A 15377-nucleotide genomic window follows, 5' to 3' on the forward strand; every position below is an offset into this window, starting at 1 on the left:
TACGCACTGCAGAATTGGAACGACATCCTTCCGTCGTTGAACGAGATTTTTAGTTCAGTTAAAAAATCTCGTTCATCGATTCAATGTGCTTTGTAACAATAATCATTCATCATTTCAGGGCATACACTACAGTAATATTGGGCTAATCAGTTGTTTATCATCTGATTGGCCCGATAATTATCTGAAAACACAGTAGTGTTTACCCAGCCAAACTCCTTAGCATCTACTATCACCTTCATTTCCCCACATGGTGTCACCCTATCTGTGACATTGTCTTCAGTTTAGCATGTAAGCTTTTACAAGCAGGGCCCTCTTTCCTTGTGTTTACCTTCTACTATTACATCACCCTCTGTATCTCTATGCCTGCTAGCTGTTTTCTTGAGCCCAGGCCTACTTCACATTGGACATTACTACCACTCTCACTCACTGTCCTATAAATAACTTGATCTGCATTACCAAACTATGTGTGTGAAATTTGTTAGTTCAACTGGAATAAGAGACAAAGGGCTAGATTTACTAAGCTGCGGGTTTGAAAAAGTGGGGATGTTGTCTATAGCAACCATTCAGATTCTAGCTTTCATATATTTAGTACCTTCTACAAAATGACAGCTAGAATCTGATTGGTTGCTATAGGCAACATCCCCACTTTTTCAAACTCGCAGCTTAGTAAATCTAGCCCCAAGAGTTGAGTTACATTGTGGTGCACTATGTATTCCAATGTGTATATCATTTGTTACCTTATAGACCAATTCACTAGTATTATTAAAACATAACTTTTATTTATTAATAAAATCATCTAAAATTGCAGTGAAATATAAAGTGAAAAAGTATAATAAAGTGATTTTAAAATTGCTGTTTATGACTATAATCTATGAATTGTGTATGAAGTAACGGAGTTGGGAAAGTTCCATAATAATTACCGCTTCCTATGCAAGAATGCCTTTTTAATGATTTAATTAAAGCTATAATATTTACTCAGAATACTTAGTTATTGTATCTCCAAATAGTCTAATAATCTGTTGTAGGATATCACCATATCCAATCATGAATTAAACGCAATAGTTCAGTTGCAGATTCCTTTAGAATATATATATATATATATATATATATATATATATATGTATATATATATATATATATATATATATATATATAGATTGACTATGCAGATTTAAGGTATCCACGTTGCCTCCTAAAGTAGTACTGTCATAGACTTTTCTAGGTAGCCGTCTACTGTTCCCAAGGTTGTTATATAAACCAGTACACCAGTTAAATAATCTGGTGAGTTGTATTAAATCCAATGACAGGGAGTTAATTGCTAGCTACCTTTCGGAGGTCTAACTCAGGGTTTGGACAATATCAAACTATATAGCTATCATTAATAGGTATTAATGTAGACTGAAGCATATTGGATTTGAAAATTAATGGTCTTATCCAGCAATAACACCAATGCATGTTTCGCTGTAATAGCTGTATCCAGCCAAGGATTTCCCAACTCCGTTACTTCATACACAATTCATAGATAGTCATACACAGTAATTTTAAAATCACTTTATTTCACTTTTTCACTTTATATTTCTCTGCTATTTTAGATGATTTTATTAAATTAATAAATAAAAGTTATGTTTTAATAATACTAGTGACTTGGTCTATAAGGTAATGAATGATAAATACATTGGACTACATAGTGCACCACAATTCAATTCAGCTCTTTGTCTCTTCCTCCAGTTGATGTAAATTATAGCCAATTAGTAGCACCTCAATATAAACCATTTTCAATACCGTATAAGGACTCCTATTAGAGAAGTCAGAAAAGAAAATAAATAATATTAATTTAATGAGTATTGTAGCCCACACAACAAATTAGTGCGACATTAATCCTAAAATCCCCCTATATGTAATTTGTTAGTTAGCAGATGTCTGGTCTTTGCATCATTACAATTATTCTTTCTTTTTTTTCATAATGTGTTATGGATTGTTACTTTTTATGTATTGAATACTACTGTAAATTCCATGCACGGTGCTACAGATGTTTTGTGGTGACTTATAAATAAAAGACAACAATCCCACTGTTGTCAGGCACGAGGAAAGCAGCACTGAACTGCTGCAAAAATCGGATTATCAGTTTAATTGGTTAGAATGATGGAACCTGGGCAAGTAGTTTCTGTGTTAATGTGCACAATTTGGAATTACACCCAAAACTGGATATTATGTGGAGCTATAATACAATCTGCAATATAAGTAAAAAAGTGGATAGATGAAACCAATGTCACCTAAAGGGAAATTTGTTTGAATAACATATGTGCAGCTCACTAATAGTATTGTGAGAGACCTGTCTTTTTTATAGATATTGTTTCTGATACTTAAAGGGGATATCCACATGTTTATATTCATAAATAACAGATATTAATGTGCTATATGTTATGATGCTTTGTTTAGGTGAGCTGCAGAATTTATGAGTTTTATTTAAAGGATAACTCAACTTTGAAAACATATATATTGTCAGGTTGCTGTCTGGATTACTCCTTTTTCTGTAAGTATGCCCAGTAATAATATTAATGCAGAAAGCTATTAGAGTCCCTGTGTATGCTCAGTTTCATTTGTTTGTGGAAAATTCCAAGATCCTGTGCATGCTCACTGTGATTCTTCTGGAACGTGCTCAGTGTTTCACCTCACACTCTGTTGTTCTGACCAACTGTATTTAAATTACTGCCTGGGAATAAAATCTTTCCAGATCATTGATTTAATTTAGTTTCCAATATTTCAACATCCTACTTGGTTTCAGTTTTCCTCATTGACCCTGCTTTGGATTGTGACTGTGCCAAGTTTTCTGCTCCAAGATCCCAGCTTCATTTCTTAATTGTGTTGTTTGCTGCCTACTCCTGGACTTTGGTTAGTCTGATTTTGCTGTTCAATAACATTTGAGCAAACCACCTGGATCCATTTTTGGTGATTCTGTAGTTGAATAATCAGATGCTCTCTCTGGCTCCTACTTTGCATTAGTATCTCATCATCTGCTGCTCTGTTCGGAAGACTTCTGCCACTGACATCTCACCTATCTGGTCTGTGTTGTTCATAAATAAAAAATTACATTATAATGTTTTTCTACTTCTGCCTGAGTCCCTGACATATATTTCATAAATGTTTAAATTAGTAAATTAAAGTCCCTACCTGACTGTTTTTGTTCATTAGTTACATTCTCTATGATCACTAGACATGTACCCACTATTTTGATTATGACTTTTTTCACTCTTTAGTAAAGCTCCATCCACTTTGCCACAAACACAACATTTTGCAAAAGTAACGTTAAAAAAACAAATCACCACAAAAGTGGAGTTTATTTTATTGTATTCTTTTATAGCAGGATTCCTAAAAGTTAAATTGCCAAGAAAGTAGATAGTAATCTCAAAGGAAAAACATGTGTATCATAAGGAATCAAGCATATTATTATTATTACTATTATTAATAATAATAATAATAATAATAATAATAATTTACAAGGCACCATAATGCTCTGTAATTACCCTACTGTAAATTATTATATTATTTATACTAGAAGTCACCTTCACTTTCCATGACCTGTACAAAAGACCTGAATTTATTTTATTCACAGAACTCCTTGTTGAATATCCCTATAATTGACATTGTCCCAAATATTTTTCAGATTTTTTTTAAATAAATACAATCCTTCCGACTTTCCTAACAATTAGAAAGGTTCCTAATGTATGTCGTTACACCTATCACCTTCCAAAGTGAAAAGCATTCTTTGTGCCAACATCTTGTGGCTGGAATTTATAACATGCAATTTTTTTAACACACATTAAATGGTATGGTTTTTTCCTTGCTAGTCATATTTACAAATGGACTACAAAGTTCTGTAATTTAGTTTAGGCAAAAATCTATTGTATTATTTAATACAATTTGAATTATGAATTTGATCACTTTAATTATTAATAATTCAGAAATATGTTGGAAATTGCAACTGATGACTGCAATGTATCATATTTGCACTGTTAATGCACATCTGGGGGTAAATGTATCAATATGCGGGTTCTTCAACACCCGCGTGTTCAGCCTCTTCCGCGATTAAATTTCAAGCGGCGCTGCATTGTAAAGGGTTAACTTCCCTTTACAATGCAGCGCCGCTTGAAATTTAATCGCGGAAGAGGCTGAACACGCGGGTGTTGAAGAACCCGCATATTGATACATTTACCCCCTGCTGTAAATTGCAAAGAATATCTACTGTTGCACAACAAAGTTCCCTGACTGTTCAATGTACGTGGAAAAGCTCTCTATTGTCCCTTAACTTTACTGGAATATAAAAACATGTGCATACCTACTGGTTATTGCCTTGCATTATTTGATTTGCAATAATTATTTAATTGTTATGATCTTAAAATAAGTTATAATAAATAAATATATTACACATATTCTCTTATTTTTTGCATATTTTTTCTTTGTTTAATTACAAGGGGAAAACATTTAAAAATGCAATAATAAAAAAGCAAAATAATACAAATGTGCTATTTTCATGAATAAGTATGGATGGAAATAGCTTTACCTTGCCTACATACTGTGGATCTGGTCCCATGTGTTCTTCTAAAACAAAGAACTGATTCCATACCCATCCACGTTTTGGCCGATGATGAACTTCCGTTTCTCCTTCTATGTGTTTGGTTTGATTCCTGGTCACCTTTATAGAGGTGTGATGTGTTGCTCCATAACATCTCTGCACAAAACAAAGACATACTAGGAACGGACAGATACCAGATGTGCTTCTAAATCTCATTGTAGGAAGTGTTTCCTTCTTAACAGAGTTGCAAGTTTTTAATCCAACAGTCCTGGATGTGCTAGGTATAAAGCTAAGCACTATCTGGTAATACAGTCCAATATGGTCTTCTGTGTACATCCATTGTTTTTTGTTGATTCTTATATGATAATAAGGTATTTACATCCTGAAAAAATATGTCTGTCCAGAGTCTCTTTAGAATTCCTTATAACGTTGTCCTGAATAGGAGCATTTTATATCTAATGGAAATAAGCAAAAAGAAAATCACAATCAGAATGGTAATTTCATGGTTTTAGGTTTTTTTTATAAAAACACGTGGTTAACAAAGACACCAAATCGTAGTAGTGATATAACCTTATTTCATTCACATAATCATTTCATTCACACTACAAATATTATCATTATAAACAATTATTTTGTGTACATTGTTGTAGTAATTAAGTAGGGAATTACTAGACATGATAAGACTTATATTTACATGATATAACACTTATTGATCAATTACACAGGGTGAAAACTCTGATTGCATTTACATACGTGTGGGTCTACAAGTTATCGATATCATATCATGTTATATACATGTATATTTTACTTATTCTGTTATGGTTTACAAATCAATATTATTGTTTTCTTAAACAAAACAAAACAATCTTGAGTTTTGGGGGTAGTCTGCAATATTTTAACTTATATAATTTCCTTTGATGTCCTTACTACTTTAGTAGTCACACCTGTTAAGTAAGGAAAGCACCTTTGCTACTAGTAGTCCCCACTTCAACCAACTGACTTAAGTACAGGTGGGTAGGTCGTGGAAATAGAGGTATCTCTTAATTGCACATAAAAAGCTTAAAAAATATTATTAATATTTTTATAATACATCAGTATCCCAAAAGAAAGTAATTTGTCAAGAGCCGTAATACCGCAATTTAACCTAGGAATGTAGCTTAGCAAATTACTTCAGAGGTAATTATTGGGTATTTGTGAAAATCTAAAGCAATGTAAGGTCTTGTGTAGTTGTGTAGTAAAAAACCTGAAATGAGACAATGGGGACAATGGGCAATTATCTTGGTCTCCTGGAACTCGTCCAACAAACATCTTAAACTGTAACTGTAGACACACTAAAGTTCATTATACATTTTATATATATATATATATATAAAATATATATATGTAGCAAATGGTCTTAGCAATGAATTTTCACACTTTGTGTAGTATATACACATATATATATATATATATATATATATATATATATATATATATATGTGTGTATATACTACACAAAGTGTGAAAATTCATTGCTAAGACCATTTGCTACAGTTTTCCAGGGTATGGATTTAATAAAATACACATGATTGTGGTTAGATATAATTTAAATGAAGTTCAAAGTTTTGAAAATGGGTTTAGCAGGGGCCAAAGAGCAATTTTCTCCCCAGAAAAGTATTCCAGTTTTACATGTTCTCAGAGGTAAAGAAAATCAAGCTTTGGTCTATATGGGATGCCTGTTGCACTTTTTAGACAACCCTTTATATATTAATCACATTTTAGATGCATATTTTAAGTCTGTCTATCTGTCTGTATCTATCTATCTATCTATCTATCGCAAAAATAACTATATATTGAGAAAGTTAATGTGTATATTTTAGCTATTAAACATTAATTAACAAACTGGTTATTATAAAAATAATAAAATGTATGAATGTATACATTATGTATATATCACTATGCATAGTATACAGGGCCACTTGATAAGGAGGAGGAGGAGAATCAGATGTGTAGGGAAGTGTGACTGCTGTAGTCATGGTTAATAGCTGCCACCAGGACCAGATTACTATTATTTCACCCTGTTCTCTGACAGCACCCTACACTATCTCGCTCACAATTCCTCAAACAGACCGTTGATAGAGAAGTAGTGAGGTGTTGGCACTCCAGGAATGTGGTTGGTATGTTATACAAGTGGAAGCAGAACTTGATGACTCATTAATAATTAACAACTAAAAAATGTTTTCTAGAAGATTGCTTCCTGAAAGTTTAGGTGCTATCCTACACGGAAAACCCATTACTTATGTTGTGTTTTTCTTGATGAATGCATTGGTGCATTTTGGTGACCTGCACTAGAAGCTACTCTATTGGAGTTGAGATTTGTAAACGTTTTACCAGTGCAAGAAATTGTATTATTAAATACACAATATAAAAAAAATGTATACAAAATGCATTAAAACTCATCACTAAAATGCATATAATACATGTGTTAATTTTTTGTGAAAGAACCCTTAATATAGCCTTGTATGTGTGAGCGAGACTTTACTAAGCAGTTGCTTGTGGATGGCAGGAATACTCTAGACATTGTTATAATAATTACAAGTTTAAAAAGTTAGAATGTTGTTTGAGATACATGTAAGCATGGTAATCCGCAATCTTCATGCAAGGTATCAATCACTATGCATTTATACATCAATCTCATTATATTTATATATATTTAAATTATATTATATTCATTATAAAAATTATATTTCATGTATAGTTCAGCTGACATTTCAGACTTAATTACTAGGAATGATTTGTAAACAATATTTTTATTAAAGAAAGAGTGTATTTCCTATTCTTGTTATCATTTTAAGATCAATATTTATAAACCAAGTTGCAGTAAGTGAGAAATGGAATTTATGGGGAATTTAAAGTAGGTAACATTCTGTAGTAGTTTCTTATTTTGTCATATAATGCATTTTATAAAGTCTGTGCTTGTTTTTTAAAAATATGTTAAAGGTCACTGTATGGAACACATTTTTCTTCTTGTCAATCAAAGGATCAAACATGAATTGTGCACTGCTGGTGATTTTATTGCGTGACTATCATACAATATCTGACAGTTATCTGTGGTATGTACTGAGAAAAACAGAGCATAACACAGTATATTTATATACTCTATATCTGTTGCTATAAATATTTTATTGCAAAGTAAATGCATTGTCAGCTACAGTTTTAATAAAAATATTTTTTTTACAAGAAGTAAATATATCTACGTATTCATCTTTGCATGTATCGTTTATATAAAATATTTTTTCAAATGTATGTTAAGTGTCTAATTATATATAATGACCTTCTCTACGGAAAATAAACATAACATAATTAGATTATGCATAATATTATTCAGTACAAATACACTGGTGCTCATCTACATACACTGCTTTTTCTTCACACATTGCACCTATCCTAGAAATCCTACTGTTTCTGTAAAATAGTTGTTGACACAAGAAAAGAACCATGGAGCCCTGAGCCCACATAGTATACTGTGATCAAAGGCCCCTCAGATCCTCTGGATGTTGGTACTGTTGCAACTGCTTCTGCCCTTTGCCAGGATTGCTGACAGTGGAGGGAATGAGTGGCAGGGCTAAGTAGGTAGGCTCAGCAGGAAGGGAGCTTATCACTTATAACAGCAAATTGAATCACTTCGGCTAAACTGAACCTTGATTTCACATATCCCAGATTGCAATTTACAGCTTGGGGTGTATGTTTCTGCCTACTCCCATTCTTCATTCAATTATCTAATATATTCAAGAAAGTTTTACCTCCTATCCAACTTGCATTTTTAACTGGATTTATTCAGGAGTAAGTACATACACTCTACTGGAAACTTAGATGGCAATACTGATCCTTATTCCCTACGCAACTGCATCTAAAACAGATAATTCATTCTCACTTTGCCAAATGTCAAGCACATGCTCTTCCAGCATCGATGTTTATTTTATGATATGTTCTGTCATGAACAGGATTGAAAAAACAACACCGCATAAAATAAATACCAAATACTAACATGATATCTCTCCAATCTCTTGGGCTGATAATTGTAGAGCGTAAATAAGAAGACATTTTATAGGATACTCACTAGCAGAAGTACAAATGTGCAGTTACTCAACAAATCAGCTATACTTTTGAACTACATAGTGCAATTCAGACAATGAATGCAAATATCTGATTTGATGCTACAGATTTCTACATTTTGCGCACTTTGCAGTTTGCAGATTAGTCCTCATGCATCTCCATCTGAATGCAGAATTTTTCATTTTAACATTTATGTATGGAGTATGGCCTTCTTGATTATGAGAATCATTCTAAAATAAAAGGGCTGTGGGTATGCCAGGATAGAAAGGCCACCAACACAGTATTGCAGTCTAGGAAAGCAAGAATTTATTTCAAATAAACTTTCTTTTCAAGTAAATTGATTGAAGAGGATATTAAGATTTAAGGTCCAATTTAAAAATAAACATATTTAATTAAAAACATCAACCTTGACCTAATAGCTGTTGCCACATATCTCTTATATTAACCTTAGTTCTAAATGTAAATCTAATCTAAACAAACATTAGCACAAATGCTAACCCAAGCCAAAGTTATATCCTAAATATTACTTCAAGATCTAAACCTATCCCAATCCTTGCAGATGGGCTTGTTTCTCCAAATTCTAAAAAGGAAATAATTTTACACAGCCCAATTTATTTTAGTGAAATATAAAGAAACATGCATATTTTTCTGTTGTACTGCTCTGGAGAAAACTTTAGGGACATTATTGTAAGTTAACCCTTGTATTATATAAAAGGAGCATGAAGGTTGACTAATGTGATCCATGATCTGGCTTCATTTTAAAATCATGCAAAACACTTTGGTTTCAACACCAACTTGAAAGTGGTCTTATCAGGTTCTTTCAGTGGAGTGTAACCCTCAATGAAAAATTATATTGTATACCAAAGCAAAGATTGTCATTTAAAAACATTATCAAGGAGATAGACCAATAGCACTCCTATGCAACCTTTCATTTCCTGACCTTGGCTATCTGTAGCAGCTATCAATTCTCAAGAATCATCTGGGCCAAGAACCATTTTGTTCAGTTCTTGGCCCCCATGAACCAAACAGTGCTGTAAACTGAACATTGTCTGGACAACTTGGTAGCACGGAAGTGCTATTATGTTATCACAGGAAATACCACTGATCCCAGTGCCATCACCAACTGACGTAATTGGGGACCTCCTCTAGTTTATTTGCCTTGGTCCTTTCTAGGGCTAGCTGAATCATACTAATCCTCACATGGATCTATTGCAGTCTAAAAAGAGTGAAAAAAAGAGAAAAATGAAAGGTAAAAAAGCAAAAGAAACAAAATCCTAATTTTTTTTTCTATAACTCAATATGATCCTAATTAAAAGTACACATATTTGGTTACTACTTACTCAATAGAAAAAAATATATTTCAGAATAATTTCAGAAAAGTTTTTGGGGATTTTTGCCTGTTTATCCCTAATTAATGGATGTAAATAAAGCTATGTATACATTACCGTAAATCTATCAGCAAAATAAATCTATATATGTTCATATAATACAATATAACATATGGTTTGGTAGAAAAGGATTCTAAAAAGTACTTGCAAACTGACATAGAGAAAAATCATGAAAATTATTCTTGTAGAACACCACCAATTGTGAAGGGGTTAACCTAGCACCCACAGTACTGCATTTTCTATTATAAAGTATTAAATATGACTGACACTTATTATCATGACTAAGATGAATGGGAAACAAAGGCACATATTAAATTGCTAAAGCAAAATTATAAGACATGCTAATTAGATCAGTCATAAGTGACCCACCAGTGTTTTTTTATTAAATAAAATTGTAAATCAATTAAGAGGTAAGAACAAAATGTGGTATTTTCTAATTAAATGAACATATAATTAAATGAATCCATGAACTATACACTTCTATAGTATTGGGCCTTTACATACAATGTGCACTGAATATTTTTTTCTTTCTCTACGTTCCTTATATCTTCAATATTAAATTTAGTAGGAACGATATTTGCTGCTAGTGGTTAGAATGATTGTAGGACATATAACACCATAACACAATTGGTTGGAACTAGGGCAATTTTCACATTTCCCTGTCTGAATGCAAGGTGTAATATTATATTATATGTGTTTGAGACAACGTATATGTGAGAAGTTTAGACTGAGGTCACTTTTTTAAAATCATTGTAGGTATAATTCTTTGGAAAGAAAAAAAAAAGATTTATCTTTCTGTCTCTTCCTCTGCCTATGTTATGTTTCCACAGCTGGCCATTAAGAAAAGCAATTTGTATTTTTTAGGCATATTTCACAGCAATTAATGCAAAACCAAAGATCAAAACCATGACAGAACTTATTCATATTGTGAATGCCTAATATAATGCAAGGATCTTTCCTGTGTGCCACCCATGCCATTAAGAGTGACCTACGGCCTTGTATATTTATTTCCTTTCTTAAATCCCTTGCCCATTCATATTCTAGTTTTAAGCAAATATTGGGAATTTCAACACATTTTTTCATGTGGCTACAATGTGAGTCATGCTAATTTGGCTTGCCAACATTCAGAAAAATATGCTGCAATGTGATCTGATTCCCCCATCTGAAGAAGAATTTATTCTCATCTTAATGTGCTAAACCATAAACTCCCCACTACAAACTGGTAGAATAATAGGTGCGTGCTATCACAGGATGGTATTTAAACTAAAGGCTGAGATTCTTTCAGCTTCATAAATGAGTTCACCTTTACTGTGATCACAAATTAATAATAGTAAAAATAAAAACACCTACTATTTGCAATCTTAACATAGACTCACAGCTATATATGAGATAAGGTAAAATGTTTACAGGGAAGGACAAATCTAGTTAATCCAATTATATAATTGTACATGTCTGTAATCCAAACGTGCTTATCTAATGCATACTACTAAAAACAATTTTATTGGAGAGGGTACACACTACAGGTTTTTCACCCGATTACTTGCCAATCACATGATAAACTACTGTTTGGTCCGATATTACATTAGTGTGTTCGCTCCCACGATCATGTTTTATCGTACCAAAGCACATTGTATCATTTCATTTGATTTTATAACCAGAATAAAAATCTCTAGAAATGATGGAACAATGTCGGGCAAATTCTGAATGTGTATGCACTCACGACCAGCAGTGCCATAGAGTTTACAGAGTCACAATCTTTTCTTCTGTCACAATCTTCATCTGTCACAATGGTTATGACAGATGAAGAGCACAGTTCTGAAGGTAAATCATGTAAAACGATGTAAGTGTTTACTCACATTCTGGTCAGGACTTTCAGTCGCTGATAAAATTGTTAAAGATATTGCATGGGGAGAACTTTTCTGTAGTGTGTACCTACAACTGCTACATTGTTACTGACTGTCCTTAACTTCCAAGATTATAAGATTTTAAAGATTTGTCAACAGAATTTTTGTCCCTAGCAATGATCCTGTTTTTCAAAATATACAAAAATTAATTCCACTCACTTAGCATGTTGAACACAATTCATCCCATCCCATTTTGGCCTAATACGTTACTATTTATTGAAAAAGAATACTTAAAATTCCCCAAAAATCATGTGAAAATCAAAGTCAGTACATTTGTCATGATTGGTATTGAAGTGCTCTAAGGGCCGAAACAATTTTAAAACTGCAGCAGCAATGCTGTTATAGTAATTTTAAATGAATAATGAAAATAAATAACGAATACTGTACAAGCTATGCCAAATTGAGTTTCTAATATTTCTAATTTAAACTTATACACACCGTTTACTTATATACTGATAATATTAAAATGGTAATTTTTTTAGTATTTTCCAAATAAATTTCTATTTTATCCAAATATTTTTTTTCTGTGTGATGCTAAATTTTTAGCTGCTGCTATATTCATATTCATTTGCTATGAAAAAAAACAGGTTTAATGTTCAGTGGCAAGCTGTTTTCTTTTTGGTGGGCCCTGTTGTTTATGTAATTCTTTTGACTCCTGCTGAAATATTAATAAATGAAGTACAAATTAGTAAATAAATCAAACACTTCTGACTGTGTGGCATAAATTAAACTTGGTACACACTGAGTGAACCCACCACTATGTTAAGAGACTTGTTTTTCATATCTTTATTAATCAAGTATTGCTATATATTATTGTGAATTGCAAACAGGTTTAGCTATTTTGCACACATTTCATAGTTTACATCATACAGTGTGCAAATTAATCTCTACCTACACTTACTCACTACAATAGAATTGTTAGATTTTTATTCCTTTTACCTAATAATAAAAAGGCAATGCCAGCTATCAATAATACTTCTACTCAAGCAACCCTGTGGCTTGGTTAATGCAGGATTAAAGCATTTCTTGTTTTTTCAGGCTTTAGGTAAAATTATAGTCTGTTGGATTAAAGATTAGGTGATTACTGGTTTGAAAAATTATTAGTTTTTCCTTCCTTTTAAAGAATTGCATGTACAAACGGAGAAAGATATGCTGAACCACATTGGTTGCGTTATTTTAGAAGGTTACTGCATATCTTGTGTCAATTATTATACTGATATGTTAAAAAAAAAATGCTGTACTGCTGATTGTAAAATAAAAAAATGTGTATGTTTTAGAGAAAATAAGATTCAATTTATTAATGATAACTAAATAAATAAAATAATAAATTAATTTATAAATACAGGGGTTATTTGGTCTTCTGCTTCAGATTATTTTTAAAAGATATTTTTATGATAAATGATTGCGTTTATATTTATATCTCAATCTACTGGTTATAGGGGCTGTTGACACACTTTCAAACCACTATTTTTAGCCCTCAACCTCCTTTTCTATCCTTTCCAGGATATAGAGCCTGGTTCAGAGTTGGACACAAAACCAGGCGTAAAGTTCTGCTTTGTGGCATATAGATTATAGCAAAGTCGCAGTTGAGCCCCCTATGCCTAGAGAGGTGGAGCGCAAGTGCATCTTTACAGTATGAACACTCACACATAAATGTGTAATGCCCCTAGAGGTGCAGCCTATTCTGAGTAAGCCGCATCTCCAGATATGCTTGTTAGCAAGACTAAGTTGGTAAAACTATCACAGTGAGACCCGTAACAATAGGTCCCCCTGCTATAGTGGGAACCTACCCCAGCCTTGTCAGCACTGAACTAAATTACCTATAGAAAAAGTTGTGGCCCAATCAGGGTAAATTAGCCACATGATGAATAGCACTTAGGCTTTCCCAACCCCACTGGGTGGTAATGGCAAGGGATATAGGTTAGAGTTAAGAAAATAATAGTTTAGTGTGTGGGACTAAAACTCTCAGCAACCCCTGGCAGCCATTAATTGATTGGACATGTGTCAGGAGCAGTGAAAGAAGGCACACACCACTGCTGTGTGCAGATTCTACCCACCAGACATCTGGTTACTATTGACTCTTCCTAGAGGAAGATCAAATAATTTAAAGTGAGGTCATATTACCATAGTGTAGCTGAATCAGTTATGGGGGGTCGAGATATTAAGACTTTTGATTGGGTGCCTGCACCCTTCTAGTGCAGCGCCTAATCTCTGCTTGGTTATTGGAAGTTGCTCCATTTTATCTAGCCTGTATGTGTAACTACATTTTGTTATACAGTTTCCTGTATTATTTTGATTGGTGTCTCCGATATTTCTGATGCTAACATCTATCTCATTATAAGCCTCTACTACGTTCACAAAACCTGGGAGACACTGAGGGCTGGTGACCATGTTCAGCTCAAAGGAAACGATACTGGTATAGGTGGAGATAATTAGCCTAGTGCTAATTGTCACCATGCCCAAGCAGGTAATGGCTGCCACTAAAAGCAAATAAAGACAATAAACAGTTGAAAATTTACTTCATAATAAATAAATACTCTGCATTCCCAAATTTATTGCATGGCTAAATGCAAGGGTTAAAACAAATAAAGCAGAACCACATCCTGAATGAATGAGAAAAGGCCACTTTATGAATAGATAAGGCCATTCTTGGACAGGCCCCTTTGTTTTCATTTGCATTGCAGCTCTACTAGAAGTCTGTGTTGTCCTTTAATCCTTATTTTTATTTTTTACACACTTATATATACCAGTAAAGTTAATGATTATGACTGGAGTATCTATTATATTGCAGTCGCATCAATAAATGTTTAAGCATTTATTTATATCAATGCATTCCTACATTTTTAGCAGCATGTTTGCTAAGATATGTACAACTCAAACTACAAACAAATTAAAACTCACTTTTGCAGACTTTTTTTTACATGTACATTCTGGATACAAATTTATATTATACTGTTAGGTCCTGATGCAGAGTTGATCTGCTTGAAAAGCACTTTTACCAAGGATCCGCCTCAGTTTGCACGGATCTCCTACTAGCACCTCTCTTTGCATAAAGAGGTGGAATGGGGAAGGTAGTGGGCGAGCCTAGCAATGTAAAGGTGTTCACGCTCTTTATATGCTATTCTGAGTTGAAAACAGCTGAAGATATGTCTCTAGGAGATAATAAAATAATTACGTTAAAAAAAAAGGTGTGCACCCCTTCCCAAACAGCTTAACCAACAGTCGTGCTATCTGTATATTCATTTATTTATTTATTCACTTATCTGCTTACAGAGCCGCTGTGGCTAATACACTTAAGTGTATCATGCACACAAACATGATACACTTAAGTTTATCATGCACACGGGCCCCTAAGGCAGATAAAGATGAGTGTTTGTGCAATTTACATAGTATTCTACGGCACACGGATCTGAAGAT

The 15377-nt window shown here is 33.1% G+C and overlaps 1 protein-coding gene across 2 annotated transcripts in view; it reads right to left on the minus strand.

Moving 5' to 3' along the window:
- CDH18 (cadherin 18) overlaps positions 1 to 15377 on the minus strand; it is a 465964-nt gene that overhangs the window by 329314 nt on the left and 121273 nt on the right. For both annotated transcript variants that reach the window (XM_075212928.1, XM_075212927.1), the window contains exon 2: positions 4562 to 5028. In XM_075212928.1, the coding sequence (XP_075069029.1) occupies positions 4562 to 4909 (348 nt within the window). In that variant the 5' untranslated portion in view covers positions 4910 to 5028. The remainder of the gene's footprint in view (positions 1 to 4561; positions 5029 to 15377) is intronic.

Source organism: Mixophyes fleayi, chromosome 5 (assembly GCF_038048845.1).
Source record: "Mixophyes fleayi isolate aMixFle1 chromosome 5, aMixFle1.hap1, whole genome shotgun sequence".
NCBI lineage: Eukaryota > Metazoa > Chordata > Amphibia > Anura > Limnodynastidae > Mixophyes > Mixophyes fleayi.